The sequence below is a fragment of the Salmo salar genome, chromosome 15 (assembly GCF_965601325.2).
Source record: "Salmo salar chromosome 15, fSalSal1, whole genome shotgun sequence".
Lineage (NCBI taxonomy): Eukaryota > Metazoa > Chordata > Actinopteri > Salmoniformes > Salmonidae > Salmo > Salmo salar.
Genome location: NC_138305.1, coordinates 52,340,022 through 52,366,566, shown reverse-complemented (window position 1 = coordinate 52,366,566; position 26,545 = coordinate 52,340,022). Strand labels below are relative to the sequence as shown.

The 26,545-nt window shown below is 44.6% G+C and overlaps 2 protein-coding genes across 6 annotated transcripts; one reads left to right on the top strand and one right to left on the bottom strand.

Annotated features, from left to right (window-relative positions):
- Positions 1–252: 252 nt before the first annotated feature.
- Positions 253–16,493, bottom strand: LOC106571670 (RNA-binding protein 25-like). Of its 2 annotated transcripts, none has more exons than XM_082961879.1 (17): positions 16,225–16,493; positions 15,517–15,613; positions 10,471–10,676; positions 10,104–10,176; positions 9,612–9,781; positions 8,954–9,148; positions 7,863–7,949; positions 4,364–4,653; positions 4,169–4,286; positions 4,000–4,089; positions 3,650–3,723; positions 3,216–3,366; positions 2,477–2,993; positions 1,823–2,133; positions 1,424–1,522; positions 1,284–1,331; positions 253–1,087 (listed from the first exon to the last, which is right to left on the bottom strand). In XM_082961879.1, exons 2-17 carry the CDS (start codon positions 15,593–15,595, stop codon positions 995–997), a joined length of 2,601 nt encoding a protein of 866 aa, XP_082818005.1. In that variant the 5' UTR covers positions 15,596–15,613; positions 16,225–16,493; the 3' UTR covers positions 253–994. The 2 variants fall into 2 exon arrangements, with proteins under 2 accessions (XP_082818005.1, XP_082818006.1); XM_082961880.1 differs by having other exon boundaries at positions 10,119–10,176.
- A 219-nt stretch (positions 16,494–16,712) lies between these two features.
- Positions 16,713–25,461, top strand: LOC106571671 (breast cancer metastasis-suppressor 1-like protein-A). Of its 4 annotated transcripts, none has more exons than XM_014145005.3 (11): positions 16,713–17,187; positions 17,461–17,551; positions 17,696–17,823; positions 17,954–17,977; positions 18,164–18,243; positions 20,915–21,011; positions 21,235–21,324; positions 21,452–21,516; positions 21,606–21,645; positions 23,372–23,498; positions 23,732–25,461. In XM_014145005.3, the coding sequence occupies exons 1-11, from the start codon at positions 17,052–17,054 to the stop codon at positions 23,847–23,849; spliced, it is 996 nt and encodes a 331-aa protein (XP_014000480.1). In that variant the 5' UTR covers positions 16,713–17,051; the 3' UTR covers positions 23,850–25,461. The 4 variants fall into 4 exon arrangements, with proteins under 4 accessions (XP_014000480.1, XP_082818007.1, XP_014000482.1 ...); XM_082961881.1 differs by having other exon boundaries at positions 21,452–21,517; positions 21,598–21,645; XM_014145007.3 differs by lacking the exon at positions 17,954–17,977.
- The last annotated feature ends 1,084 nt before the right edge of the window (positions 25,462–26,545 follow it).

Genomic DNA, 26,545 nt, shown 5'->3' with positions numbered 1-26,545 from the left:
TAGAGCATGGTGTGTGCAATGCCAGGGGTTGTGGGTTCGATTCCCACGGGGGGCCAGTACAATAAAAATGAAATGTATGCATTCACTACTGTAAGTCACTCTGGATAAGAGCGTCTGTTAAATTAGTAGCTATCCTAAAGTGCTTGTACCATGGTACAGTGGCTTTTTATACTACGACATTCCTAGTAAATAACAGGTGTATGAAAGACTCACTGGGCCACATCACATTTCTATTGACAAAACCCAAGTATTAAAAAAAAAAAAAAAAAAAAGCTTTATTGAAAACAAAATTTCCACTGGTACAAAAAGAAAATGGAAACAATGTTTACACAAATCAGTATCCTTTCCAGGTGGTGCTGTTGCCTGTGTTATGAGACCAACCAACCACAAGTCAAATGTTCAATAGCTGGCCTATCCTCCTTAAATAGCAGAATTTATAGAAAGTATTGTAATACAAAAAAATCTCCTTAAAAGGTCTACCCTTCGCATAAACGGCTGTCCAATAACTTATGATAGAGAAGTTGTGAATGGTTCCGAGTACTAACGTCACAAAACTATAGAGAAACAGAACGGCGAGATGCTTTCCAGTCAACGTCTTTCCACAGCTTAGTAGCTATTCTCTTCAACCCCTTATCCGCTACCTCCACTGTCACCCTCAGAACATCCAACTCGAGCCAAGAGACTGTAGTAGGGCCATTGTCCAAGTGGTTGCTTTCATGCATCTTCAATAAGCACTTCGTCAGTCACACACACACACACAATACACCAATACAAAGTCAGCAGCTGTAGTAGAGTAACATGACATGTACCAGAGTCTATTGGAAGAATGAGAAAACGGGAGCTCAACGTGTGAATGCTGTTGGTATTATTAGGTTGAGCCCATTCTTTGATTTTAGGCTGCTCAAATTGAGAAGTCTTTTTGGTGACTGACAACGCTAAAGTCAGATTACTCTATTAGAAAAAGTTGGATTCGTTCAGTGCCTTCTTGGGTTTCTTATTTCACCAGCCCAATCTTCTTGGCTTCCGTTTCGTAGATCAGCAACCTCCACATCTTAACAATGAAGACCTCTGCTTCTTCATCCAAAACCTTGGTGTAGAGAAACCGCATTGCAGTGAGATGAATGAAATGGTACTTTAACTTTTCTTTAAATCAGGAGACCAAAAGCAGTTCACCAAGGCCCTTAAGGCCTGTTTAATACTTCGATCTAAACTCAATCTGATCAAAACAGTCTTAGCTGGACAGACAACTGAGTGTTTCCCAGTATATTTCTTGGGATACTCACCATGGCAACATCATCCAAGATACCCTGTGGTGTACCATGAGCCATCACCTGGGGGAGGTAAAAATTAAGGAATCAGAATGAAACTCGTATTGCAAAAACACCCAGCTCCCCAGTAAATTGCGTCAATCACGTTTACACACCTTTGAGCAGACAAAATCGACTAGTGTAGCCTCCTCTTCTCCAATGTACTCAATGATCTTTTTGTTGATCCAGGGGCGTATGCGTCGATCCATCAGAGTCTGGGGAGGACAGTCAGAAGTACTTTAGTCACTGCACCAGATATTATTCATATAGTTCTGTACCAGTTTTGTAGGGAAACACATTTTCTACTTTGACAAAGAAGGGCTACATCAGCAATTCCCTTGGACTAGAGCTTCTAGTCGTTGAATTATCAAAACCAACCAGCGTTATCTGTATGTCATATTTCCTCTGGTTTGTCCACCACTAGTCTGGTTTCCGCACTCTTGGTAACACAAAATTAGTTGGCAAGAGAGCAGAAACAGACTGGAAAGCAGGGTACTGCCACATCCTATCCTCACCGAGTCCACGGCAGACCAGTCCAGCGGGTAGGAGAACAGCTCTGTCTTGCCCGTGGGGATCTTCTCAATCAGGCTCTTGATGTGCTTGCGCTTCTCCTCTGTGTTGGCGCCCTTGATGGCCGCCAGGCCCGAGGCGCCGTCTACCACACTCTGGAGGTTCTTGTCGTCATCGCCGTAGTCCAGTGGCACCAGCTTGCGCTTGCGGGGAGCCTCGTCTGCCTCCTCGTCGTCGAATTTGTTAAAGACGCTGTCCACAGTGAGCTTCTTGCGTTTGATGGCCACGTTGGGCTGGCTGGGGCTGCTAGTGGCTCCTAGAGAGATATTTAGACATACTCCATGAAGAAAGGCTTAAAGTATGTCTGAAACAGGACAGTTCCATTTAATTGATATTTTAAAGCAGTTTGTGACATCCCTCTCATATTACAGTTTTTCAGGCCACAGCCCAAGACATCAGTGCAGATACAGCTATATGCCTCAATCTAAAAATGAATGGTAAAGATAGGCAGTCTTATTTCATTATCCTGATCTTTCCCCTTCATTAGTGATTGAGGAGCTTAATTGGATCTACACAACAGATCATTAGTTAGTTAGCACTATAGTTGTCATTATGTCCAGATGATTCTAGACCTAGCTTGTCCCACCGACCGAACTCACCCAGTTTGAGACTGAGGCCGATCTTGGGGCGGAACTCCTCCTGGGGCGGGGTCTCGTGAGGGGGCGAGTTCTCGTGGGGGATGATGATGCCGCAGGGCGACTCATCCCCGCCACAAGGCGTGTTGGGGGTGGCGCCCCCGCTGGCCGACGAAACAGAGGGAGCCGCCGTGATTGGCCGCAGCGTGGGCTTCAGGCAGGGCTTGGACCCCGATTGGTCATCGTCATCAAACTCCTCCTCCCCCTCTTCCACATCATCATCAGAGTGGGGGTGGTGATGGTGGGGTACATGGTGGTCCCCTCTGTCCCTCTCCCCTCTCTCCCGGTCTCTTTCCCCCCTCCCTCTCTCCCGATCACCTCGTTCTCGATCACCTCTCCCTCTCTCCCGATCACCTCGGTCTCGATCCCTGTCTCCTCGGCGATCCCGGTCCACCCGTGGGGCCTTGTGTACCCGCTCCTCCTCAGGGTCGGGCTCTGGCTTCACCGGAGGCTGGCGCAGACGCTCCGCCTCTTCTTCCATCTGGACCAATCGGTAAAGAGAAGCAGTGTGAGACAAGGGGCTTACACAGTCAGAAAAGTGGATACACTCACCTAACGTTATTGTGTAGCCAAGATAGCCAGATGGATAGAGACCCTCTTACAATGCAGACATATAGACAAAGGGATCCGAGGACAAAATGACCTTCAGGCATAAACACAGTCAGACAGATAGTCACACACACACTCCCTCTCTCTCTCTCACCCTGCGTATCTCGGCTTCGGGGTCTGGGTGTCCCTCGGCCAGCAGCCTTTGTCTGATCTCCTCCAGCTCTTCCTTCTCTCTCTTCCTGTCGCGCTCATCCACCTCAGTCTCCTTCTCCCGGTCTCTCAGACGCTTCTGCAGTGCGCTGCCCCTAGGGGTCACACACGGAACAACATCTTTTATAACAATGGCCCTGACACTCATCAACAAATGTCTTAGAGTTTTTTTTTTTTTGGGGGGTGGGGGGTGGGTTTCTCTTCCCAAATGTCGAAGCCAAAAACATATGTTATCGTTTCAGACCGTCATCATCTTGACAGTTTACATTATCGACATTAAAATGGTCTCAATTATATCTTCCATTCTGATTTATCTTCTCTAGTATGTAAACCTAGCGGATCAGCATCATAAATGAAAAAAAATGTGCTGGTAGTCACCTGTAGTACTTAGGGTCATCTCTGTCGTCATCATAGTCCTCCAGGAACTCCTTCAGCCGTTTGCTTTCTTTAGTCTGTAGGACACAATGATGAATGGAAACACATACCAATTATGTCTAGGACCCTTCAAACCAAAAGGACATTTCACACCCAGATCAGTGGTAAACCCGAGTCCTGTTCAGTATTGGGGCACAGCGTAGCAAAACCTTTCACAACGGACAATGAAAATCAGCATTCCCATTGGACAAGTTCAGGTAGTCCCTCCCCTTGTTTCAAAAGGTTTTCTCCCTGCTCAACACGACCCAGGAATGCCACGCGAGGGTGAGAACGGGGTTTGTATTTCTTCCTACCATCTCTCTCCTGCGCTCTTCCTCCCGCTCAGACTCCTTGGAGTAGTCTCGAGCCTTCTTCCTCTCGCGGATCTCCCAGTTTTTCAGACGCTTCAGACAGACACGAGACAGAAATTAAGCAACATTTCACAGCCAACACATACATGATTCTCACGCAACTGTAAGCTACCTCTTGATAGGCTGCCTCCTTGTCTCGGAGTTTCCTCTCCAGCCTTCTCCGCTCGTAGACCTCCTCCTCATCCTCCTGGTCACGCTTCTTGTCCTTGTCTCTGTCGCGACTCACCTCTCTACAACATATCAACCTAGTTACCTCCCAATCATTCCTTCCTTCCTTCACAATTCATTGCGTTATTTAAAAACACACCTGGAGTGGCTGCGGTCCTTGCTCCTGTCGCGGCTCCTCTCCCTTTCCCACTCTCGCTCTTTCGTCCGGTTGCGATCCCGTTCGCGGTCTCGGTCACCTCTGTCCCGTTCGCGGTCTCTCTCGCGCTCACGCTCCCGCTCCCTCTCCCGCTCCCTCTCCTTCTCGCGCTCCTTCTCCCGCTCGCGGTCCCGGCGCTCCCTTTCACGTTCCCTCTCCTTGTCCCTCTCCCGTCGCTCGCGATCAAACTCTGCACGCTCCTTCTCTTTCTTGTCCTTCTCCTCCTCCAGTTTCTGCAAAGAGAACAGAGGAGGTTGATAAGTTGGAGGCTCCGGGGAGGACAGCCATGCAACAGAACAGGAGCACAGTGAGGCTGGGTCACACGCTTCTCTATAAGTGCACAGAAGTGGATCTAGAAGTGGCTTCCAGGCTCTGGGGGCAGAGGGGACTACTGTAACAATGCAGATTCCTGTTATCTAAGGATGAAGTAGTTGAGTTAGATAGAGGCTGACGTTTTTGCACAACAGCCACTCCTTAGCAAGGCTAAGAGTTTCTATGGGAAAATAACAACAAGCTGTCATGAGACACGGCACTCCTTTGTCCATGTATAGCATGATTTTGTTTTTTTTACTGAGAACCTTGGGGACCAAATAAAATGTTCAAAATTAAATAAAACAAATTAGGCTTGCAGGACGGATTTGGCCTGCGGGCCACCAGTTGCAGACCACAGTATCAATATAGTACAATGATTGTTTAGCACAAGCAGGGTGACTTACAAGTTAACTAAAAAGACACTGGAAACCACTTTGAGGTCAAAGACGACATCTTGTTGGCCACGTCAAAGGTCACAGGCATTCAAAACGAGAAAAAGGAGCTGCTTGATAGACAACGCTTTTTCTCTCCCAAGTCAGTGTCCTCATTACAAGAGAAACAACAAAACAAAAAAAGGCGTCAATCCTTTTGTGAAACTAGTTGTTGGTGACTTACAGGTGTTGAACTACGGATTTCAGCCCGTCGCTGCCCCTACAAGCCTATAAAAGTTAGGCCTGGAAGGAAAAGCAGGTCAAACGATACACAGGGGGGGGGAATTCACTTTCCCTCAAGCAAATCATCAAAAACAACCGTTAACTTCTATGGGGTACATTGGTAAAAACAGAAAGCCGTGAAACATCCTGGTACATCTTATTTTTAGTTATTTTGACATTTTCTGGACAGGTAAATTAAATCGTAGAGGCTCTTACCCCTGCTTCGGTCTTCTGTAGTTCTCCTGTGACTCCATTTCCCAGACACACGCTAAGAGACAACTCCCTCCTAGCACTACACCCATGGCTCCCCGTGTACGCAACTGATTTACAGATTTACAAACATGCATTCTGAATACCCCGAGGTTGGGGTTTTTGTGAAATACAGTGAGACCACAGGTTACCTATGGGCCTTTCCCACAGGGTCAGACCGCTAAAAGCAGTCCATAACAAACAACAGATGGTTGTCCTTCTGGACTGACCCAGACTACAGAGCCACGGGTCTAGTGCAGCTTAAGACTTAAGATGAGAAGCAAGGAAAACAACAGGCAGAAAAGGAGAGATGGGGGAAATAGAGAAGAGAGCACACAGGTACTATGGGCATGGGTGGAAGGGGTCTGATTGGTTAAGTCTTCCTACTTGAACTTACCTTGCTCTGCGCTCCATTGGTGACAGCTTGGGCATAGAGCAACTGCAGGTAGGCCATAGGGTACATGACGTTTCCCTTCTATATCAAGCATAGGCCTTACCATTTGAGCTTGAGAAAGGATCTCATTACGTATAACTAGTACCTCCTTTGCTGCAAGTCTACTGCCGTAGATTATGAACACCACAAATAATGGCCGCATGAAAATGGATATGAAGGGGGTGAACGGCATTTAGAAATAAGGAAGAAAAGGGGACAGACAAGTTCAGAGAAGAAAGGGAGAAAGAGCTAGTGACAAGAGGGAAAGAGAATCAAAGAAGACAGAAATAGAGGGACTGACAATTGGACACAGGACGAGATGGGACTTTTCTCTAACACACACACTTATCCACAGGCTGGGTTGGAACTCACCTGGCTAGTCTTCAGAACGCAGAGTGCTGTGGAGGGGCGCCCCCCCCCCTGCTATAACAGTACAATCTACAGCCCAAATCACTGCAGTGGTTATTGACCGAGTCTCAGTGACTTGACTTTTACACACACATTATGTAGAATGATCATCATTTAAAGAGGACTCACACAGGTTCACTGGCCTCTCTGGCTTGCAGACATGATAAATAGATGGAAATCAAAAATCGGCATGGTTCTCTCCACATATGGCAAATAACTGGTCTAAAAGCAAGACCAACATTCTGTTGACATGTGTCTAATGGAAAAGGTGGGCTGTGTGTTGAGAGGTTCTCATTAAGTTCCACAACCTCAGCCACCACTGTATGCCAGAGTGCCTGTGCAGTTGCCCCTATGTGAATCCTCAAGGGGGAACGCCCAGTATATGTACAAAATAAAGGAAAGCTCATACTTACATGCTATCCTCGACAACTTTTTCCAAAGCTCTGAGATTCATCTTGCTTTAGTCACCATATGATCTCTATCATAATGGCGGGGTTTAATGAATAGATTAGCTTTAAGGTAACTTTACATCGTCGCCATGCATTTTGTTTGTGTGTGATGAATGAGTTATGGATCTAGCCAGCTATACTGTCACACCTAAATACCCTAATATATACAAAATCAAATGTCCCGCCGACACGAGTCAAATTAGGTTTGAAAACGGTGACAATACTACAAATCCAGATATTTCACACTGAGATTTGAGCAAGGTATGCAATATTTTCACATAAAAATTCAACTATTCTCCCATCCTAAATTTAGACCAGGGATGGGCAACTGGTGGCCCATGGGCCTTTTGAATTTCAAAATTTGGTTGTACATATGCAGTTTTACTCTTGTTTTGTCAGTCACTGATAGTCAATTTGCCCATGTCAGCTAAAAGGTGTAAGGATTGCCTAGTTAGTTTAGCGACCAGCTATCTAAACTTGTTATCATGGTGAATTACAGGCAGGGGGCCCACCATTGATTTTGTTAGTCAGTCTCAGTCAGAAAACAAATTTTAAAAAACTGCAAACCTTTCTCCAACTGCATGGCAAAGTGAGTAGAATTGCACACACAAAAAATTACAAAAATGTATTTCCACTGTCAAAAGGGGGGCCACCAAAATGTTTTGCTTGCAGTGTGTGTGTGTGTGTGTGGGGGGGGTGTGGATGTGGGTACGCAGACCCGCGAGCAACTGCAGCCCCTCATGATGAGTTCAGATTGTGTGGACACCCACCCCCAGCAGAGTTGCCCATCCCTGATTTAGACTATATAAAACAGGTCCTGGCACAAAATGTCCACTAGCAGTAAGTGTGAAAACCCAAAAGGAGTGCACTACTAGCGTGTGTAGCTTCTTTTCCAAAAACCTGCAATGTGAGTGAGAAAGATGAGTAAGGTAATATACCTTGTGGGTGTCGCGGAATTTACTGATCTCTCTAGAAATCAGGTCTCTCTTGTCATCCTCCAATCCACCAATTGCGTTGATATCCTCCTAAGGGACGATGGGAGGCAGGAAGAAGGGACAGTGTTCAGGGTCATTCTGTCAACCAGACTTACACAACAACAACAAAAATGATTTAATACAAAATGTTGAATCTGCAGTCTTCCTCAAATTAAGGGGATTGGTCCTCAAGTCATTGCACAGTCATTTTATTTAGGTTAAATGGAGTTAGCCTGCACCGGACCAGGTTAGTGCTGAAGGATTCCTTGCCATAGAAATGGACCTGGCTAAAAGGAGAGACACTTTCGAATGACCGGTTATCCCGAGTTGACCAACGTTATCTCACCAGGTACGTAGGATACTCCTCAGGACTAGACTTAATCCCTATCCAGACTTTCGTATACCAACAAATACAATGTAGGCAATTGAATTAATATAAAATAATTTCCCCTTTTTTTTTAACATACCATTTTATTCAGTCTTTATTTTATTTTCCCTTTTTCGGGATATCCATATTGGTAGTTATAGTTTTGTCCCATCGCTGCAACTCCCGTATGGACTCGGGAGAGGTGAAGGTCGAGAGCCGTGCATCCTCCGAAACACGACCCAGCCAAGCCGCACTGCTTCTTGACACAATGCACATCCAACCCAGAAGCATACACCTGGCGATCGTGTCAGCGTGCATTGTGCCCGACCCACGAGTCGCTAGAGCGTTATGGGACAAGAACATCCCCTGCCGGCCAAACCCTCCCCTGACAACGCTGGGCCAATTGTGCGCCGCCCCATGGGTCTCCCGGGTCACGACCCAGCAGCGACAGAGCATGGACTCAAACCAGGATCTTTAGTGGCACAGCTAGCGCAGGCAGTACAGTGCCTTAGACCACCGCACCACACGGGAGGCGTTATCCTGCCTTTTCTTCTGCTCATCTTTATCAAGGGTGCCAATAATTTCGGTCATGACTGTATATAATGTGCCCAAATACAATATCACAACCCCCAACCAACGCGTACCAGGTAAATCAAAGTGAGATAAGAGAGAAAGTAGCCCTACGTACCTCTTCTTTCTTCTCTTTTTTCTTCCTGCGGTGGGGGGACTCTTCATTCGAGGCAGCATTGAGCTCGCTGGCATACTCGCGGATCAGACCGTCGATGGCGCCCTTGACGACCTGATCCCGCCTCTTGGTGTCCTCGTCGATCACCTCCTCCTCCTCTTCCTCTGCCTCCTCCTCTTTTCCACCCTCTGCCTTTGCCTTCAAGCAGAAAGAAAAACAGAGACCGCGAGAGAGACAGGCGGGTTAGTATTACATTCAAGTCAACTCATCATCAGCCTCACTTGTTTAAAACAATTATTTGAAATATAAGGAGCCATTTTGTTTCAGGCCTTTCGCCAGAGATTCCCATTCGTTTAGCCAACCCTGCCTCCGAGAGTTTGGTCTATCATAGTCTCCACTGGATGTCACTCAGACCGGCATACTGGCAGGAGGCTGAAGGTTTTAATTTCATTCAACATTTAGGACCAGTTTCCCAAACACAGATTAAGCCCAGTCCAGGACTAAAAAGCTAATTCAATAGAGATTCCATTGAAATAGATTAAGCCTAGTCCTTGACTAATATCTGTCCTAGAAACTAGCCCATAACCTACATGGTAATGTGACATTCGCCTCTCCCATCCCTCCAGCTCGGAGTGTCCCCCTTCCCAACTACATTACCCACCCCATTGCCGTTGGTGCTGCTCTTCTTCTTGGCCTTGAACTCATCCAGCTGGGCCTTGGTCTTGGCGTCCACTTTCACCAGCAGCTTTTTCACCCCGATCTGCAGCTCGTGGAGCAGCCGCAGGGCCCGTAGCGTTGACTCAGGCTCCTTGTACTCACAGAACCCAAAAGCTGGAGAGAATAGAGAAGAAGGAAGGATGGGGACTGAGGGTTTATAGCAAGACACAGCCATCGGAGTCGCAACCAGGAATAGCTTCAGCAGGGTCGTGTTCATTAGGGCATGGAATGGAAAATTTAAACGAGTGTTTCTTATCAGACAAGTCCATGTAGTTACAACCTTTTTTAGTCTGCTTTCTTCTGATTAATACCTACTGAACAGGAGCCTGCACATTTTTTCCCCACTAAATAGTAGTTGCTTCACATTGGCAAAGCACGCCTTGGTGAGGGTGACATTGGACTTACATGGTGGTAGAGTACTTTAGAAGTGTTGTACCTGTTCTGTTTTTACCTTGAAGTTTTCCAGAGGCTCCTTGGACTCTCTTCCAGCTTAGGACCAGGCCACATTTCTGAAGAGTGAATAATTGCTTGCTTTACTACAGGGACCTACTAAAGGACATTGCTTTTCATCAGAGGAAACATTGTTGGCCAAAAGGGAAACAGCTTTTATAAATCAAACCTAAAGAAGGCAAACTGCACCGTCACATGCAAAAAAAACAGAAGCAAAACTATCCTGGTTCAGAAAGGTGGTTTCAATTGTCTATTCCACTAGCACGACTTGTGACTAAAAGACACTGTCTATAGCCTAAATAAAGTTTAATGTCTTTTTCCAAAGCATCTGCATTCAAGTTCCCCTTCCTCACCGCCAGCAGCTGTCGAATCAGCATGTCCGAGGCTTTCTCTGAGATGTTCCCTACAAACACAGTAGTGGTGGGGCCACTGTTCTCGTCCGTCTCCTTGGCCTTCACCAGGGCGGCCTCCTTCCTGGGTGCCGCAGGCATGGAGGTGGGCACCAAGACCGCGGGGGTTTGGGTCATAATACCCATGTGGACTGGTATCATTGGGGTACCTGGAATAGAGACAACGCAATAATGTATACTAGAGGTCGACCGTTTAAATCGGCATGGCCGATTAATTAGGGCTGATTTCAAGTTTTCATAACAAAAATCGGTAATGGGCCTTTTTGGACGCCGATTACATTGCAATCCACGAGGAGACCGAGTGGCAGGCTGACCACCTGTTACGTGAGGAGAGCATCAAAAGGACCTTGTGGCTGCAAGGAACCAAGGTAAGTTGCTAACTAGCATTAAACTTATCTTATAAAAAAAAATATATATAATCTTCACATAATCACTAGCTAACTACACATGGTTGATGATATTACTAGGTTAATGAGCTTGTCCTGCGTTGCATTTAACCAAAGCGGTGCCTGTTAATTTATAATTGAATCACAGCCTACTTCAACTTCGCCAAATGGGTGATGATTTAACAAAAAGCACAATTGTTGCACAAATGTACCTAACCATAAACATCAATGCCTTTCTAAAAATCAATACACAGAAGTATATTTTTTTTAGACCTGCATATTTAATTAAAAGAAATGCATGCTAGCAAGCAATTGTCACTTCTCTTGCGTTCAGTGAAAGCAGAGTCAGGGTATATGCAGCAGTTTGGGCCGCCTGGCTCGTTGGGAACTGTGTGAAGACCATTTCTTCTTAAAGACGGTAATTAATTTGCCAGAATTTTACATAATTATGACATAACATTGAAGGTTGTGCAATGTAACAGCAATATTTAGACTTAGGGTTGCCACCCGTTTGTTTGATAAAATACAGAACGGTTCCGTATTTCACTGAAAGAATAAACATTTTGTTTTCTAAAAGACCGTTTCCGGATTTGACCATATTAAGGACCAAAGGCTCGTATTTCTGTGTCTTTATTATAATTAAGTCTATGATTTGATAGAGCAGTCTTACTGAGAGGTGGTAGGCAGTAGGAGGCTCGTATGAATTCATTCAAACAGCACTTTACTGCATTTGCCAGCAGCTCTTAGTAACGCTTGAAGCACAGCGCTGTTTATGACTTCAAGCCTATCAACTCCCAAGATTAGGCTGGCAATACTAAAGTGCTTATAAGAACATCCAATAGTCAAAGGTATATGACATACAAAATGGTAGAGAGAGAAATAGTCGACACATCAAAACTCCTATAATAACTACAACCTAAAACTTTTTAACTGGGAAAATTGAAGACTCATGTTAAAAGGAACCACCGGCTTTCATACAGTTGAAGTTGGAAGAGACATACACTTGGTTGGAATCATTAAACCTCATCTTTCAACCACTCCACAAATGTCTTGTTAACAAACTATAGGTATGGAAAGTCAACAATTGTTTACAGACAGATTATTTAATTGTGTCACAATTCCAGTGGGTCAGAAGTTTACATACGCTAAGTTAACTGTGCCTTTAAACAGCTTGGAAAATTCCAGAAAATGTCATCATGGCTTTAGAAGCTTCTGATAGTCTAATTGACATCATTTGAGTCAATTGGAGGTGTACCTGTGGATGTATTTCAAGGCCTACCTTCAAACTCAGTGCCTCTTTGCTAGACATCACGGGGGAAAAAAATCCAAAGATTTCAGCCAAGACCTCATAAAAACAATTGTTTACCTCCACAAGTCTGGTTGATATTTGGGAGCAATTTCCAAATGCCTGAAGGTACCACGTTCATCTGTACAAACAATAGTACGCAAGTATAAACACCATGGGACCACGCAGCCGTCATACCGCTCAGGAAGGAGACGCGTTCTGTCTCCCAGAGATGAACGTACTTTGATGTGAAAAGTGCAAATCAATCCCAGAACAGCAGCAAAGGCCTTGTGAAGATGCTGGAGGAAACAGGTACAAAAAGAATCTATATCCACACTAAAACGAGTCCTATATGAACATAACCTGAAAGGCCGCTCAGCAAGGAAGAAGCCACTGCTCCAAAACCGCCATCAAAAAGCCAGACTATGGTTTGCAACTACACATGGGGACAAAGATCATACTTTTTGGAGAAATGTCCTATGGTCTGATAAAACAGAAATAGAACTGTTTGGCTGTAATGACCATCGTTATGTTTGGAGGAAAAAGGGGGAGGCTTGCAAGCCAAAGAATACTATTCCCAAACGTGAGGCATGGGGGTGGCAGTATCATGTTGTGGGGGTGCTTTGCTGCAGGAGGGACTGGTGCACTTCAAAATAAATGGCATCATTAGGAAGGAAAATTAGGTGGATATATTGAAGCAACAGCTCAAGACCGTCAGGAAGTTAAAGCTTGGTTGCAAATGGGTGTTCGAAATTGACAATGACCCCAAGCATACTTCCAAAGTTGTGGAAAAATGCCTTGAGGACAACAAAGTCAAGGTATTGGAGTGGCCATCACAAAGCCCGGACCTCAATCGCATAGAACATTTGTGGGCAGAACTGAAAAAGCGTGTGCGAGCAAGGAGGCTTACAAACCTGACTCAAACCTGTCAGGAGGAATGGGCCAACTTATTGTGGGAAGCTTGTGGAAAGCTACCCGAAATGTTTGACCCAAGTCCAACAATTTAAAGGCAATGCTACCAAATACTAATTGAGTGAATGTAAACTTCTGACCCACTGGGAATGTGATGAAATAAATGAAAGCTGAAATAAATAATTCTCTACTATTATGACATTTCACATCCTTAAAATAAAGTAGTGATCCTAACTGACCAATGACAGGGAATTTTTACTAGGATTAAATGTCAGGAATTGTGTTGAGTTTAATTGAGTTTAAATGTATTTAGCTAAGGTTTATGTAAGCTTCCCACTTCAACTGTATGTTCTCATGTTTTTTTATTTCACCTTGACTTAACCAGGTAGGCGAATTGAGAACAAGTTCTCATTTACAACTGGTATCTGGCCAAGATTAAGCAAAGTGACAGAGTTACACATGGAATAAACAAACGTACAGTCAATAACACAATAGAAAAGTCTATATACAGTGTGTGCAAATTAATTAAGATTGGTAAGTAAGGCAATAAATAGGCCATAGTGGCAAAATAATTACAATTTAGCAATTAAACACTGGAGTGATAGATGTGCAGAAGATGAATGTGCAAGTAGAGATACTGGGGTGCAAAGGAGCAACAAAATATGGGGATGAGGTAGTTGGGTGGGCTATTTACAGGTGCAATGATCTGTAAGCTGCTCTGACAGCTGATGCTTAAAGTTGGTGAGGGAGATATGAGTCTCCAGCTTCAGTGATTTTTGCAATTCGATCCAGTCATTGGCAGTGGAGAACTGGAAGGAAAGGCGGCAAAAGGAGGAGTTGGCTTTGGGGGTGACCAGTGAAATATACCTGCTGGAGCGCGTGCTACGGGTGGGTGCTGCTATGGTGACCAGTGAGCTGAGATAAGCCATTGCTAGGTAAAGCTCCACTTTATAGATGACCTGGAGCCAGTGGGTTTGGCAACGAATATGAAGCGAGGGCCAGCCAACGAGAGCATACAGGTCGCAGTGGTGGGTAGTATATGGGGCTTTGGTGACAAAACGGATGGCACTGTGATAGACTGCATCCAATTTGCTGAGTAGAGTGTTGGAGGCTATTTTGTAAATGACATCGCCGAAGTCAAGGACCGGTAGGATAGTCAGTTTTATAAGGGTATGTTTGGCAGCATGAGTGTAAGATGCTTTGTTGCGAAATAGGAAGCCGATTCTAGATTTAATTTTAGATTGGAGATGCTTGATGTGAATCTGGAAGGAGAGTTTACAGTCTAACCAGACACCTAGGTATTTGTAGTTGTCCACATATTCTAAGTCAGAACCGTCCAGAGTAGTGATGCTAGACGGGCGGGCAGGTGCGGGCAGCGATCAGTTGAAGAGCATGCATTTAGGAGAGTTGTATGGAAGGAGAGTTGTATGGCATTGAAGCTCGTCTGGAGGTTTGTTAACAAAGGGTCCAAAGAAGGGCCAGAAGTATACAGAATGGTGTCGTCAGCGTAGAGGTGGATCAGAGACTCACCAGCAGCAAGAGCGACATCATTGATGTATACAGAGAAAAGAGTCGTCCTGAGAATTGAACCCTGTGGCACCCCCATAGAAACTGCCAGAGGTCCGGACAAAAGGTCCTCCGATTTGACACACTGAATTCTGTCTGAGAAGTAGTTGGTGAACCAGGCGAGGCAGTCATTTGAGAAACCAAGGCTGTTGAGTCTGCCGATAAGAATGCGGTGATTGACAGAGTCAAAAGCCTTGGCCAGGTCGATGAATATGGCTGCACAGTATTGTATTTCGATGGCGGTTATGATATCGTTTAGGACCTTGAGCGTGGCTGAGGTGCACCCATGACCAGCTCGGAAACCAGATTGCATAGCGGAGAAGGTACTGTGGGATTCAAAATGGTCAGTAATCTGTTTGTTAACTTGGCGTTCGAAGATGTTCTGAGCAAGGAACTTAAACTTCAGCTTTTTTTACATGGCACATATTGCACTTTACTTTGTTCTCCAACACTGTGTTTTTGCATTATTTAAACCAATTTGAACATGTTTCATTATTTATTGGAGACTAAATTGATTCATGTATAATATTATGTTCAAATAAGTGTTCATTGTGCATTCAGTATTGTTGTAATTGCCATTATTACACACACACAAAAATAGGCTGATTAATCGGTATCCGCTTTTTTTGGTCCTCCAATAATCGGTATCGACGTTGAAAAATCATAATCGGTCGAACCCTCTAATGTATACAAAATGTATTTTAAATGAATGTCTCTCTCAATACAAAGTTCACTGAGTATTAGATATCCTTACAAATCAGTCATGTTAACCATCTAGTTGCTGTTTAATTTACATACAGACAGGCCCATAGGATGGGAGATCTGTCTCTGATGACTCACCTGAAGGAAAACCAGCAAACTGTGGAGGGGGGATGCCCGGTGGCAAAAGGGTTCGGTTGAGATGAGGAGGGAACGACATCTTGTGGAAATCACCCACCTAAACATGGAACCAAAGAAAACCAGTCAGAACTGTAATAAGAGAAATGGAATAGTACGAATTAGACCCTGTCCATCTCTCAACACAAGATAACAGCACGTGTTCAGCTGGCTTTTTTGTACTTGTGGCTGCATACGTCAGCTGACAGATATCCACCTGTAAAATATCCGCCACAGGTCGATAGAAGGCCTGGTACTAACGTTAACCAACTTAACTAACGTTAGCTAAGTTAGTTAGATGGCTAGCTAACTGGATAACTGTAACGTCGTCAGGTCATATCCACGACTCTGGGTAACGTTAGCAGGTTAAGTTACTTATGAAAGACATTAACTTCACCTTGTTTGTCATATTTGTCGTTAAGGTCAGCTACAACGTATTCGAATTAGTTAACGTTAGCTATACTCGCTAAGTAACAGAGGTTTTAGGTTTTGTCCTCCACAACAAGCCTGGCAAGGCTAGCTTGTGTGTTGTAACTACGCTAACTAGCAGCTAACTACCGTACCGGGGAAACCATTCTCACAGTTTGTTAGTTACACTTAGCCAGCTAAATACCGTCGATAATACTCAGACAATGAAGTGAAAAACAAACTACCGAATCAGATTTTACTTACCCACAACCAGTCGGTTTATCGGTTAAGACGGGCTACTTCGCTTCTGTCTACCTCCGTTTAGGTGGCTAAATGTGATAGCTAGCTACTGTACATCAACCCCGCAAAAAGTCAGCGCACCAGAGATATTACAGAAAGTAAGAGATGGGACTCACATTGGGAAATTAATAGAGTACGTATAACGTCCCACCCAGCAGACTGTCGACCAAAACGTTGTAATTATACGTCACGCAACTGCTAAACTAAACGTCAAGCGCTCATGTGCCAGTCGGAACTAGGAAACGGGTTGTAGTTACACACGTGTCGCGTTCAACGAATCAGCAAGTCCGAAATGTCCGCGTTTCCCTAGTTCCGATTGGCATTTTCGTCTAGAAATCTGAAGTCTGTCTATTTTCCTCGAAAGTACGTAATGTCACGATTACAAAGCTACACGGTATTACACTGAACAAGTCAATTATCTCAGTTAAGAGTGGTAATGTTGTACTACTTGTTCACAACATACATGCTAATGTTGGGTTTTTGAGCTAGCGCACAATTGACACCCATTCGATCCTTGTCCCAGAATGCCTTGCACGGCCCATTGACAACGTACAAACGGCGTTGTATATTTCTAATAGAGTTTCCCATCTCCTCAAAAATGTGGATTTTTTTTTGTAAAAGAGCATCTGATTGGTCGATTCGGTAGCCATGTTTTTAACCTCCAGTTCCCTCTGTTGTTTTAGCTAGCTAGTTGTTTATCCGGTTAGCCGTCGTCATTTTTATTGCTATTTTTTTTTTTTTTAAGTCAGTTCGCAAACCATTTCCTCTAATTTTCAAAGAGATCTAACGTTATGCCGGTGCACGCCCGTGAAAAGAAAGAAAGCAACCACGAAGAAATGGAGGTTGATTTTCCCGATCAAGACGCTAGCAGCACAGACGAAGAGGACACTGTAAGCTCTTCTGTATCCGAAGATGGAGACAGCTCGGGTAAGGGATAGGTACATTACTAGTCTGTAAATATTAGAGCTAGCTAGGCAAAATGCAGCTGGCTGCTATGCATAATGCATTGTAGTTCCTAAATGAACGTGCTGTAATGCAATGTAGGTCCAGTTTTACGATGGTCTCTTTAATTCTGGCCAAAGAAAGTGATGTTGATGCTTCGTGGCCAACTAGCTAGCTAGCTGACGTTAGTTAGTATCAAGCTACCTCTAGTTTGTTTACTGTATTAGATTTGTCAGCATTTTTTATTTTTGTCAACAGATATGGACGATGAGGACTGTGAGAGAAGACGAATTGAATGCATGGACGAGATGACTACCCTCGAGAAGCAATTCGGTGACTTGAAAGAACAGTAAAGACACGTTTGCTACTTTTCAGATTTAAGCACACGTTCCACATTGTTTTCTTTCTGGTCCATGTTTACATGCATGAGTATAAGCCAACCAACTACTGATGCCGCTGTATTGCTCACCGCTGTCTGTCTCGTTGTCACTAGGTTGTACAAGGAGAGGCTAAGTCAGGTGGATATAAAGCTGAAGGAAGTGATAGCTGGCTGTGCCCAAGAGTATCTGGAACCACTGGCAAACCTGCAGGAGAATATGCAGATCAGGACCAAAGTCGCTGGTAAGTTTGAATGTAATTTTAGCCTACACTAGATTAGATACTAACGTCCCACTTTGTAACTTTAGTTGTGGCAGATGTCAATGTCAGGAAGATCAGTGGTTTTCTAACATTTTAGTTGTGTATTCCTCAGATGACCTACCCACCAGCTCCCTGGGTAGGCTACCTCCAAATATAAGAAACACACATCTGTTTATATATGTTGTCTCTATTCTTATATGCAATGTACTGTTATAACAATGTTACAATGTAATATATGTCTCTGTTCTCAGTGATGTCAAACCTTCTGAAGGGTGCCGACTGAGGGTAAAAATATGTTTTCCTTGTCTTGTATCTTCTCCAGGGATCTACAGAGAGCTGTGTCTGGAGTCTGTGAAGAACAAGTATGACTGTGAAATCCAGGCTGCCTGCCAACACTGGGAGGTCTGATGGCAATTCAATACAATAAACCTTTATTTATCCCCAAGGGGCAATTGTTGGCACAGTGAGTAATAACACAGTAGTCAAGCATAAAGTGCATTCATTGTTTATCTCTGGCCCTGTCTAATTACTGTAGGCTCTGAATGACCAAGGCTCTGAATCTGTCCTCGTGCTCCTAAACCTTAGTGCCGCTTTTGACACTGTCAATCGCCACATTCTTTTGGAGAGATTGGAAAGCCTAATTGGTCTACACTGACCAGTTCTTGCCTGGTTTAGATCTTATCTGTCGGAAAGATATCAGTTCGTGTCTGTGGGTGGTTTGTCCTCTGACAAATCAATTGTACGTTTCGGTGTTCCTCATGGTTCTGTTTTACGACCACTGTTGTTTTCACTGGATATTATACCTCTTGATGACGTCATTCGAACACACAATGTCAACTTTCACTGCTATGCGGCTAACACAGCTGGATATTTCTATGAAATATGGTGAAGACCCAAAATTGCCTACCCTGGAAGCCTGTGTTTCAGACATAAGGAAGTGGATGTTGGCAATTTTGTATCTTTTAAACAGAGATGCTAGTTCTAGGTCTCAAGAAACAAAGAGATCTGCTGTTTGATCTGACAATGAATCTTGATGGTTGTACAGTCGTCTCAAATACAACTGTGAAGGACTTCCGCGTTACTCTGGACCCTGATCTCTCTCTTTTGACGAACATATCAAGAATATTTCAAGGGCCGATTTTTTTTCTCTCCATCATAGCATTGCAAAAATCAGAAACTTTTTGTCCCAAAATAGTGCAGAAAAGCTAATCCATGCTTTTGTCACTTCTAGATTAGATTACTGCAATGCTCTACTCCGGCTACCTGGATAAAGCACTAAATTATCTTCAGTTAGTGCTAAATAGAGCTGCTAGAATTTTGACTAGAACCCCAAAATTTGATCATATTACTTCAGTGCTAGCCTCTACACTGGCTTCCTGTAAAGGCTATGGTTGATTTGAAGGTTTTACTGCTAACCTATAAAGCATTACATGGGCTCGCTCCTACCTATCTCTCCGATTTGGTCCTGCCATACATACCTACACGTACGCTACGGTCACAAGACGCAGGCCTCCTTATTGTCCCTAGAATTTCTAATCAAACAGCTGGAGGCAGGGCTTTCTCCTATAGAGCTCAATTGTTATGGAATCCATGTGAGAGATGCAGACTCGGTCTCAACCTTTAATACTTTACTGAAGACTCATCTCTTCAGTAGGTCCTATGATTGAGTGTAGTCTGGCCCAGGGGTGCGAAGGTGAACAGTAAGACACTGCAATGATGAACTGCTCTTGCTGTCTGGCTGGCCAGCTCCCCTCTCTCCACTGGGTTTATCTGCCTCTGGCCCTATTACGGGGGCTAAATTACTGGCTTACTAGTGGTTTTCCACTCCGTCCCTGGGGGGGTGCGTCATGTCGTGTCAGGCTTTTTTGCGCTGTACTCGACTTGAGTCAGTTGAGCCACTGACGGGATCTTTCTGTCCGGTCTTGCATCCCCTCGGTCCTATGCGGTGGAGGAGATCTTTGTGGGCTATACTCGGCCTTGTCTCAGGATAGTAAATTGGTTGTCTGTTGATATCCCTCTAGTGGTGTGGGGGCTGTGCTTTGGCAAAGTGGGTGGGGTTATAGCCTGCCTCGTTGGCCCCAGGGCTATCGTCGGGATCTCCCCCTGTCTCAGCCTCCAGTATCTCTGCTGCAATAGTCTATGTGCCGGGGGTCTGTTATATCTGGTGTATTCTCCTGTCTTATGTTTGCATGTGTGAACTTACATATGCTCCCTCTAATTCTCTCTCCTTCCTGGAGGACCTGCGCCCTAGGACCATGCCTTAGGACTACCTAGCATGATGACTCCTGGCTGTTCCCAGTCCACCTGGTCGTGCTGCTGCTCCAGTTTCAGCTGTTCTGTCTGCGGCTATGGAACCCTGACATGTTTCACCAGACGTGCTACCTTGTCCCGGACCTGCTGTTTTTGACTCGCACTCTCTCTCTCTACCGCACATGCTGTCTCGACCTCTGAATGCTCGGCTATGAAAAGCCAACAGATATTTACTCCTGAGGTGCTGACACGTTTGGTGACCAGTACAACCACTGTGATTATTATTTCACCCTGCTGGTCATCTATGAACATCTTGAAGAACAATCTGGCCTTAATGGCCACGTACTCTTACAATCTCCACCCGGCACAGCCAGAAGAGGACTGGCCACCCCTCAGAGCCTGGTTTCTCTCTAGGTTTCTTCCTAGGTTTCTGCCTTTTCTAGGGAGTTTGTCCTAGCCACCATATGCTTCTACACCTGCATTGTTTGCTGTTTTAGGCTGGGTTTCTGTATGAGCACTTTGTGACATCTGCTGATATAAAAAGGGCTTTATATATACATTTGATTGATTGGGCAGGTGAAAGCTGTTGGATTGAATCCTTGCCTTCACTTGTACAGTCACATACAGATCAACAATATGGCTACCTCAAGGAAGGGAGGAATGAAGGATGCATGGAAAACTACTGGGATATTACCTTTGTCTAAGTAGAATGCTTTGCAGTTCTGCAATCAGCAAAGGTGCATTTCGTATGTATTGGACCAGGGACTCTCTCCGTGGCTTTGGTACTACAGTAGGCATCTGTTTACTGTGTTTCTCCTCCCAGAGTGAGAAGCTGTTGCTGTTTGACACGGTGCAGAGTGAGCTAGAGGAGAAGATCAGACGCCTGGAGGAGGACCGACACAGCATCGACATCACCTCAGGTACTCTGCACACATGACCTCTAGTGATCTGGAATGTTTTGTTCCGGCCCTGCACTAATATAACAAACCTGGCTTAAGTAACGGAGGAAAAGTTGAACAGTCGAATCAGGTGTTTTAAAAGCTGGGCTGGAACAAAAGCCTGCACTGCCTGTAGCTCTCCAGGGTTTGCTTTGCCCTCTTTTTTTTGTATTATTATTTTTAAATCTGTCTCTCTGCATTCCAGAACTTTGGAATGATGGTTTACATTCACGGAAGAACAAGAAGAAGGATCCCTTCTGCCCTGCCAAGAAGAAGAAGCCTGTTGTCGTCTCCGATATCCTTTCTTTCTACCGGTCTTCCTCTATCCATCCTCTGATACAAAGAGATACTGTCAGTGGTAATAAAAATGGCTCATTTCAATACTGCGCCAGAAGTTTTCGTTTTTCTTAACCCCTTCTCACGTCCATATATTGTTTATATGCTGCAAGACCTGGATATACTTGAAGACTGGACAGCAATTCGAAAGGTATTTGAGTTAACCAAACGTAAGCCTTTGTTGTGATTTTGTTTAGGGTTGGAATTTAACCTTTTGATCTTGTTCTGTATGCACCACAGGCGATGGCGTCGTTGGGGCCAAACAGGGTCAAGGTTGACGGTAAGAATCTCTCATATCATTGTGTCACTGTAAAGCCCAGGGGCCTCATTTATAACCGTTGCGTAATTTTCCTCTTACATTTCTGCGTGCGCCATTTCTGAAAAATCTGCCCACAAAGAAAAATATTGAGATTTATAAACTTGGCGCACACCATGCATACGCATGTTTCCCGTTATAAATCGGTCCTGTCGTAAAACTGCGCGAGCGAGAATTAAAACTCTGTCTGGAAAACGCCTCCATTCACCTTGTATTGGTACGCCACATCATGCAAAATACGAATTGTTGTTCAACATTTTGTTTATCAATAGATTATTGGGTTTATAAAGTGCATTTGGAAAGTATTCCGACCCCAATCATTTTCCCACATTTTGTTATGTTACAGCCTTATTCTGAAATTGATTAAATGTTGTTTTTTTCCCCCTCATCAATCTACACACAATACCCCATAAGGACAAAGAAAAAACGGGTTTTTAGAAATGTTTGCAATGTATTAAAAATTATCACATTTACATAAGTATTCAGACCATTTACTCAGTACTTTGTTGAAGCACCTTTGGCAGCGATTACAGCCTTGAGTCTTGGGTATGATGCTACAAGCTAGGGCACACCTGTATTTGGGGAGTTTCTCCCAATATTTTCTGCAGATCCTTTCAAGCTCTGTCAGTTTGGATGGGGAGTGTCGCTGCACAGCTATTTTCCAGTCTCTCCAGAGATGTTAGATCGGATTCAAGTCCGGGCTCTGGCTGGGCCACTCAAGGACATTCAGAGACTTGTCCCAAAGCCACTCCTGTGTTGTCTTGGCTGTGTTCTTAGGGTCGTTGTCCTGTTGGAAGGTGAGCCTTCACCCCAGTGTGAGGTCCTGAGCACTCTGGAGCAGATTTTCATCAAGGATCTCTCTGTACTTTGCTCTTTTCGTCTTTCCCCCAATCCTGACTAGTCTTCCAGTCCCTGCCGCTGAAAAACATCCCACAGCATGATGCTGCCACCACCATGCTTTACTGTAGGGATGGTGCCAGGTTTCCTCCAGATGTGACGCTTGGCATTCAGGCAAAATAGTTTAATCATCAGACCAGAGAGTCTTGTTTCTCATGATCTGAGAGTCCTTTAGGTGCCTTTTGGCAAACTCCAAGCGGGCTCTCGTGCCTTTTACTGATTAGTGGCTTCCGTCTGGCCACGCTACCATAAAGGCCTGATTGGTGGAGTGCTGCAGAGATGGTTGTCCTTCTGGAAGGTTCTCCCATCTCCACAGATGAACTCTGGAGCTGTGTCAGAGTGACAATTGGATTATTGGTCACCTCCCTGACCAATGCCCTTCTCCCCCGATTGCTCATTTTAGCCGGGCGGCCAGCTCTAGGAAGAATCTTGGGTTTTTCCAAACTTCTTCCATTTAAGAATGATGGAGGCCACTGTGTTCTTGGGGACCTTCAATGCTGCAGAAATGTTTTGGTACCCTTCCCCAGATCTGTTCCCCGACACAATCCTGTCTCGGAGCTCTACAGTGGATTTAACAAGTGACACCAATAAGGGATCATAGCTTTCACCTGGATTCACCTGGTCAGTCTGTCATGGAAATAGCAGGTTTCCTAATGTTTTCTACACCCAATGTAGACTGGTACAGTGTAACTGCAGTGCAGCTATTGATATGTAGTAATAGTTGAAACTGTTGAACTGCCCTTATGACAGATGTTTTGCTGTGTGTGTGTGTGTGTGTTCTGTGTGTGTGTAGTCCCTACCAAGGCTGACAGACACCACCATGTGGCGAGGTCTGAGGAGGGCAGACTGTTCTATGACAGCCAGTGGTATTGCAGAGGACAGGCCATATGCATCAACAGGAAGGACCAATACCCCACCAGGTGTGAGTCTGTATATGAAATGTATGTTTTTAAATGGCGTGTGTGTGCGCTTACGTTGGAGTCCTTGAGTAAAGTGCGTGCGTGTATGTTTGCATGTGACGCAATTGCGTGCGTATGCTGCTGTCGTTCATAGACTAGATTCAACTGTCGCTGTGTGGTGAGGCGTGTGTGTGTGTATATAATGTACGTTCCTATGTTTTCTAATCCAATCCTCTTCCACCTCTCCTCCACAGCGCCATGATAACCACCATTAACCACGACGAGGTGTGGTTCAAGCGGCAGGACGGCAGCAAGTCCAAGTTGTACATCTCTCAGCTGCAGAAAGGGAAATACACCATCAAACACTCCTAATGTCCCTCACGGCTTGCCGTACTTTCTCTCCCTGGATAACAAATAGTGATCTTCAGTGCCACAAGATCCCGTCCCTTACTTTCATTGCCGTAGGGGGAAACAACATGTCAACGGTCTTCACCAGCTGCTGGAGAGCTGTAGGTCAGGGTGGGTAGGGGTTGTGCAAGGTTGGTGACTAACTACTGCTTTCTCTAAATATGTATGTATGTTACTAATATCTGAAAGGCGTCCAAGTGTCGTTCCTCCTGGAAGAGAAAGAACCAAGTGCTGCTAAGAAGGGATGAGTTGCTGTTGAGAGTAGTGGTGGTGTTGTAGTGTGCCTTTTTGAACAAGATGCCTACAGTCCTGAACCAACTCAGTGCAGTGAAGCCTTAATTCCTACAGCCTGTGAGAACAGTACTAGGATCAAGTCAAAGCAGGTCATTATTTTGGGAGCGGGTGAATAAATGGAAACCTGCAGTGTACCTTCCAGGCTAAGAATGAACTATTCGAATTTCCTAAACATTGAGATCGCATCTTTTACGCCGGCAGACTGGCACAGCCAGTCATATGTTTGCCCTCTGTACAGAACCCTTGTTGATTATGATGAGGGACAGAAGATCTCTGAGGCCTGGTTAGAGACTAGGGCTTGAGAACTCTGTTGGACACATTGTCAGGAAAAACTCCTGGCCCTAATTCTGTGTCATGTCTTAACTTCACTGTGAACTCAGTAGCCATCTGCCTCTTGTAGTGTACTTTTGGAGAATCTCAATTGCGTATTCCTTGCGTCCTTTCGCCTCACCTCCCCCTCAAAACCGATTGGAGGAGAAAGCCAGAGGTCCCTCCCCTCTGACCTTATCCTCCAACGGGTGTTGAGGAGTCGTCGGGGAGAGGCGACACGAGGTGTACGCAATTGAGATTCCCCCTGCGTTTCTCTGTGTCATCTTCCCTCCCCTGTGAAGAACTCCCTGCGTCGTTATGTTCGAACTATGCTCTACCTTTTCTCCTGTAGTGCGCACTTGTGCACTCCTCCCTACCCACGCCAGAGGGATCTGATGACATTGAGAAGGGTCAAAGTGTCTGGTTGTCGTACAATCCCGTCCATGCAATCCCATCCACTCTTTTGCACATAATTGGATAGAGGGGAAACCGTGTGTGTATAGTAACATACTGCTGGTTCAACCTCTATGTGGTCATGTGGTGCTTTGCATTCACAGCAGCATCACATCTGTATAAAAGTATCAACTGCCAACAGTATTGCATTGAGAAGATTCTCAACATGTTATGAATTGTGTAGAGATGTTACAAGCTGTAATGTCGGGAGTATTTGCAGTGTTGTGTTTTTATTTTGTTGCAGCTCACGGAGAAGGTCTGTCATAATACGATTAGGCCAAATGTTACAGTGCCATGAATTGAAAAGTAGTATTCCTTTTGTCCTCTTGTTTTATTTGTCAAGTATGGATGGTTATTTTGTGTAATTTTTTTTTTTGGGGGGGGGGGTTGTAGTAAGTCATAATGCTCAGCCGCTACACTACGTTATCTTTTCATATCATGCGGGAGGGAAATATGAATACAACTCTTGTCATAGTGCCAATGCATGTACAGCAAATTAAATGTTTAATTTTGTAGTAAACATGTCACTTGCCTTCATTTGTAACGATTGAAGTCCCATGAAGTATGCATACAAATATAACTAGACTTATAGCCATTGATTGAAGCAAAATATGCTGGATGGGATGTTAGGGCCTATCATAATTAATTTTTATATTGTTTGTCAGAAATGTATATAATATATATAATGTGCTCGGGTTGAGCAGTATCTTGATTTTCATACTGTTTCTGTACGGAGTATACAATATTACCAGAAGTGCACACAAAATATGCTATTTAAAAATACAAATTGTTGGGGCTCACAACAATTTAGGCAACATGGGGATCTTGATCCAGATACGTAGCACGTATCCCCGCGGGGCGGTGGGGCCCCCAACCCCAATTATATCAACAAAAAAATTACGATATTGACAATCATACTGTCAGTATGTCTAAATACCCTGGTATACAGTATATCGCCCAAGCCTAGTTGACAGCATGTCTAGCTAAATCAACTTGACGTGTAATTGGCAGTCCGCTGTGCTCAGCATAAGCCAATCTTTATTGCTCTCTGTCCATTGTGAAATGAGCAGCATTAATTACCACAGCCAAATCACTAGGTATAATCATAATAGCGCCAGTCTGGCTGACAATGCTGTCAATTCCAACGTTTATGCAACCTGACCATCTTCATTTGAAAATAGTGAGCGTGGCTAGTTTGACAATGGCTTAAGTCCGCTGTGCTGTTCAACCTTTTAGCCAGTGTTGTCTGCCAGTGGGGCACTCACTAGATTAACATACTGTATTGGGATCGATTCAGGATCCACTTAAATGTTTCACTCATCCCCTTCTCCATTCTCTACTTATCTCCTATGCTGAGCACAATCTAATACACTAATTTACAAAGTAGCCTATTGAATAGGAGTTGACCTTAGACACAGATCTAGGATCAGTTCACCCTGCCCCCAATCCTACCCACAACAATTAGAGGTATGAAATATATCTGACCCTGTATCAGTGGTTGGAGGTGATTTTACTCCCAAAAGCACATGCAGTATATAGTGCAGTACTACCAAATCAAATGTCTCACTGCAGAGCTCCCTTCTGACCAGGTAGTGTCAGTAGCG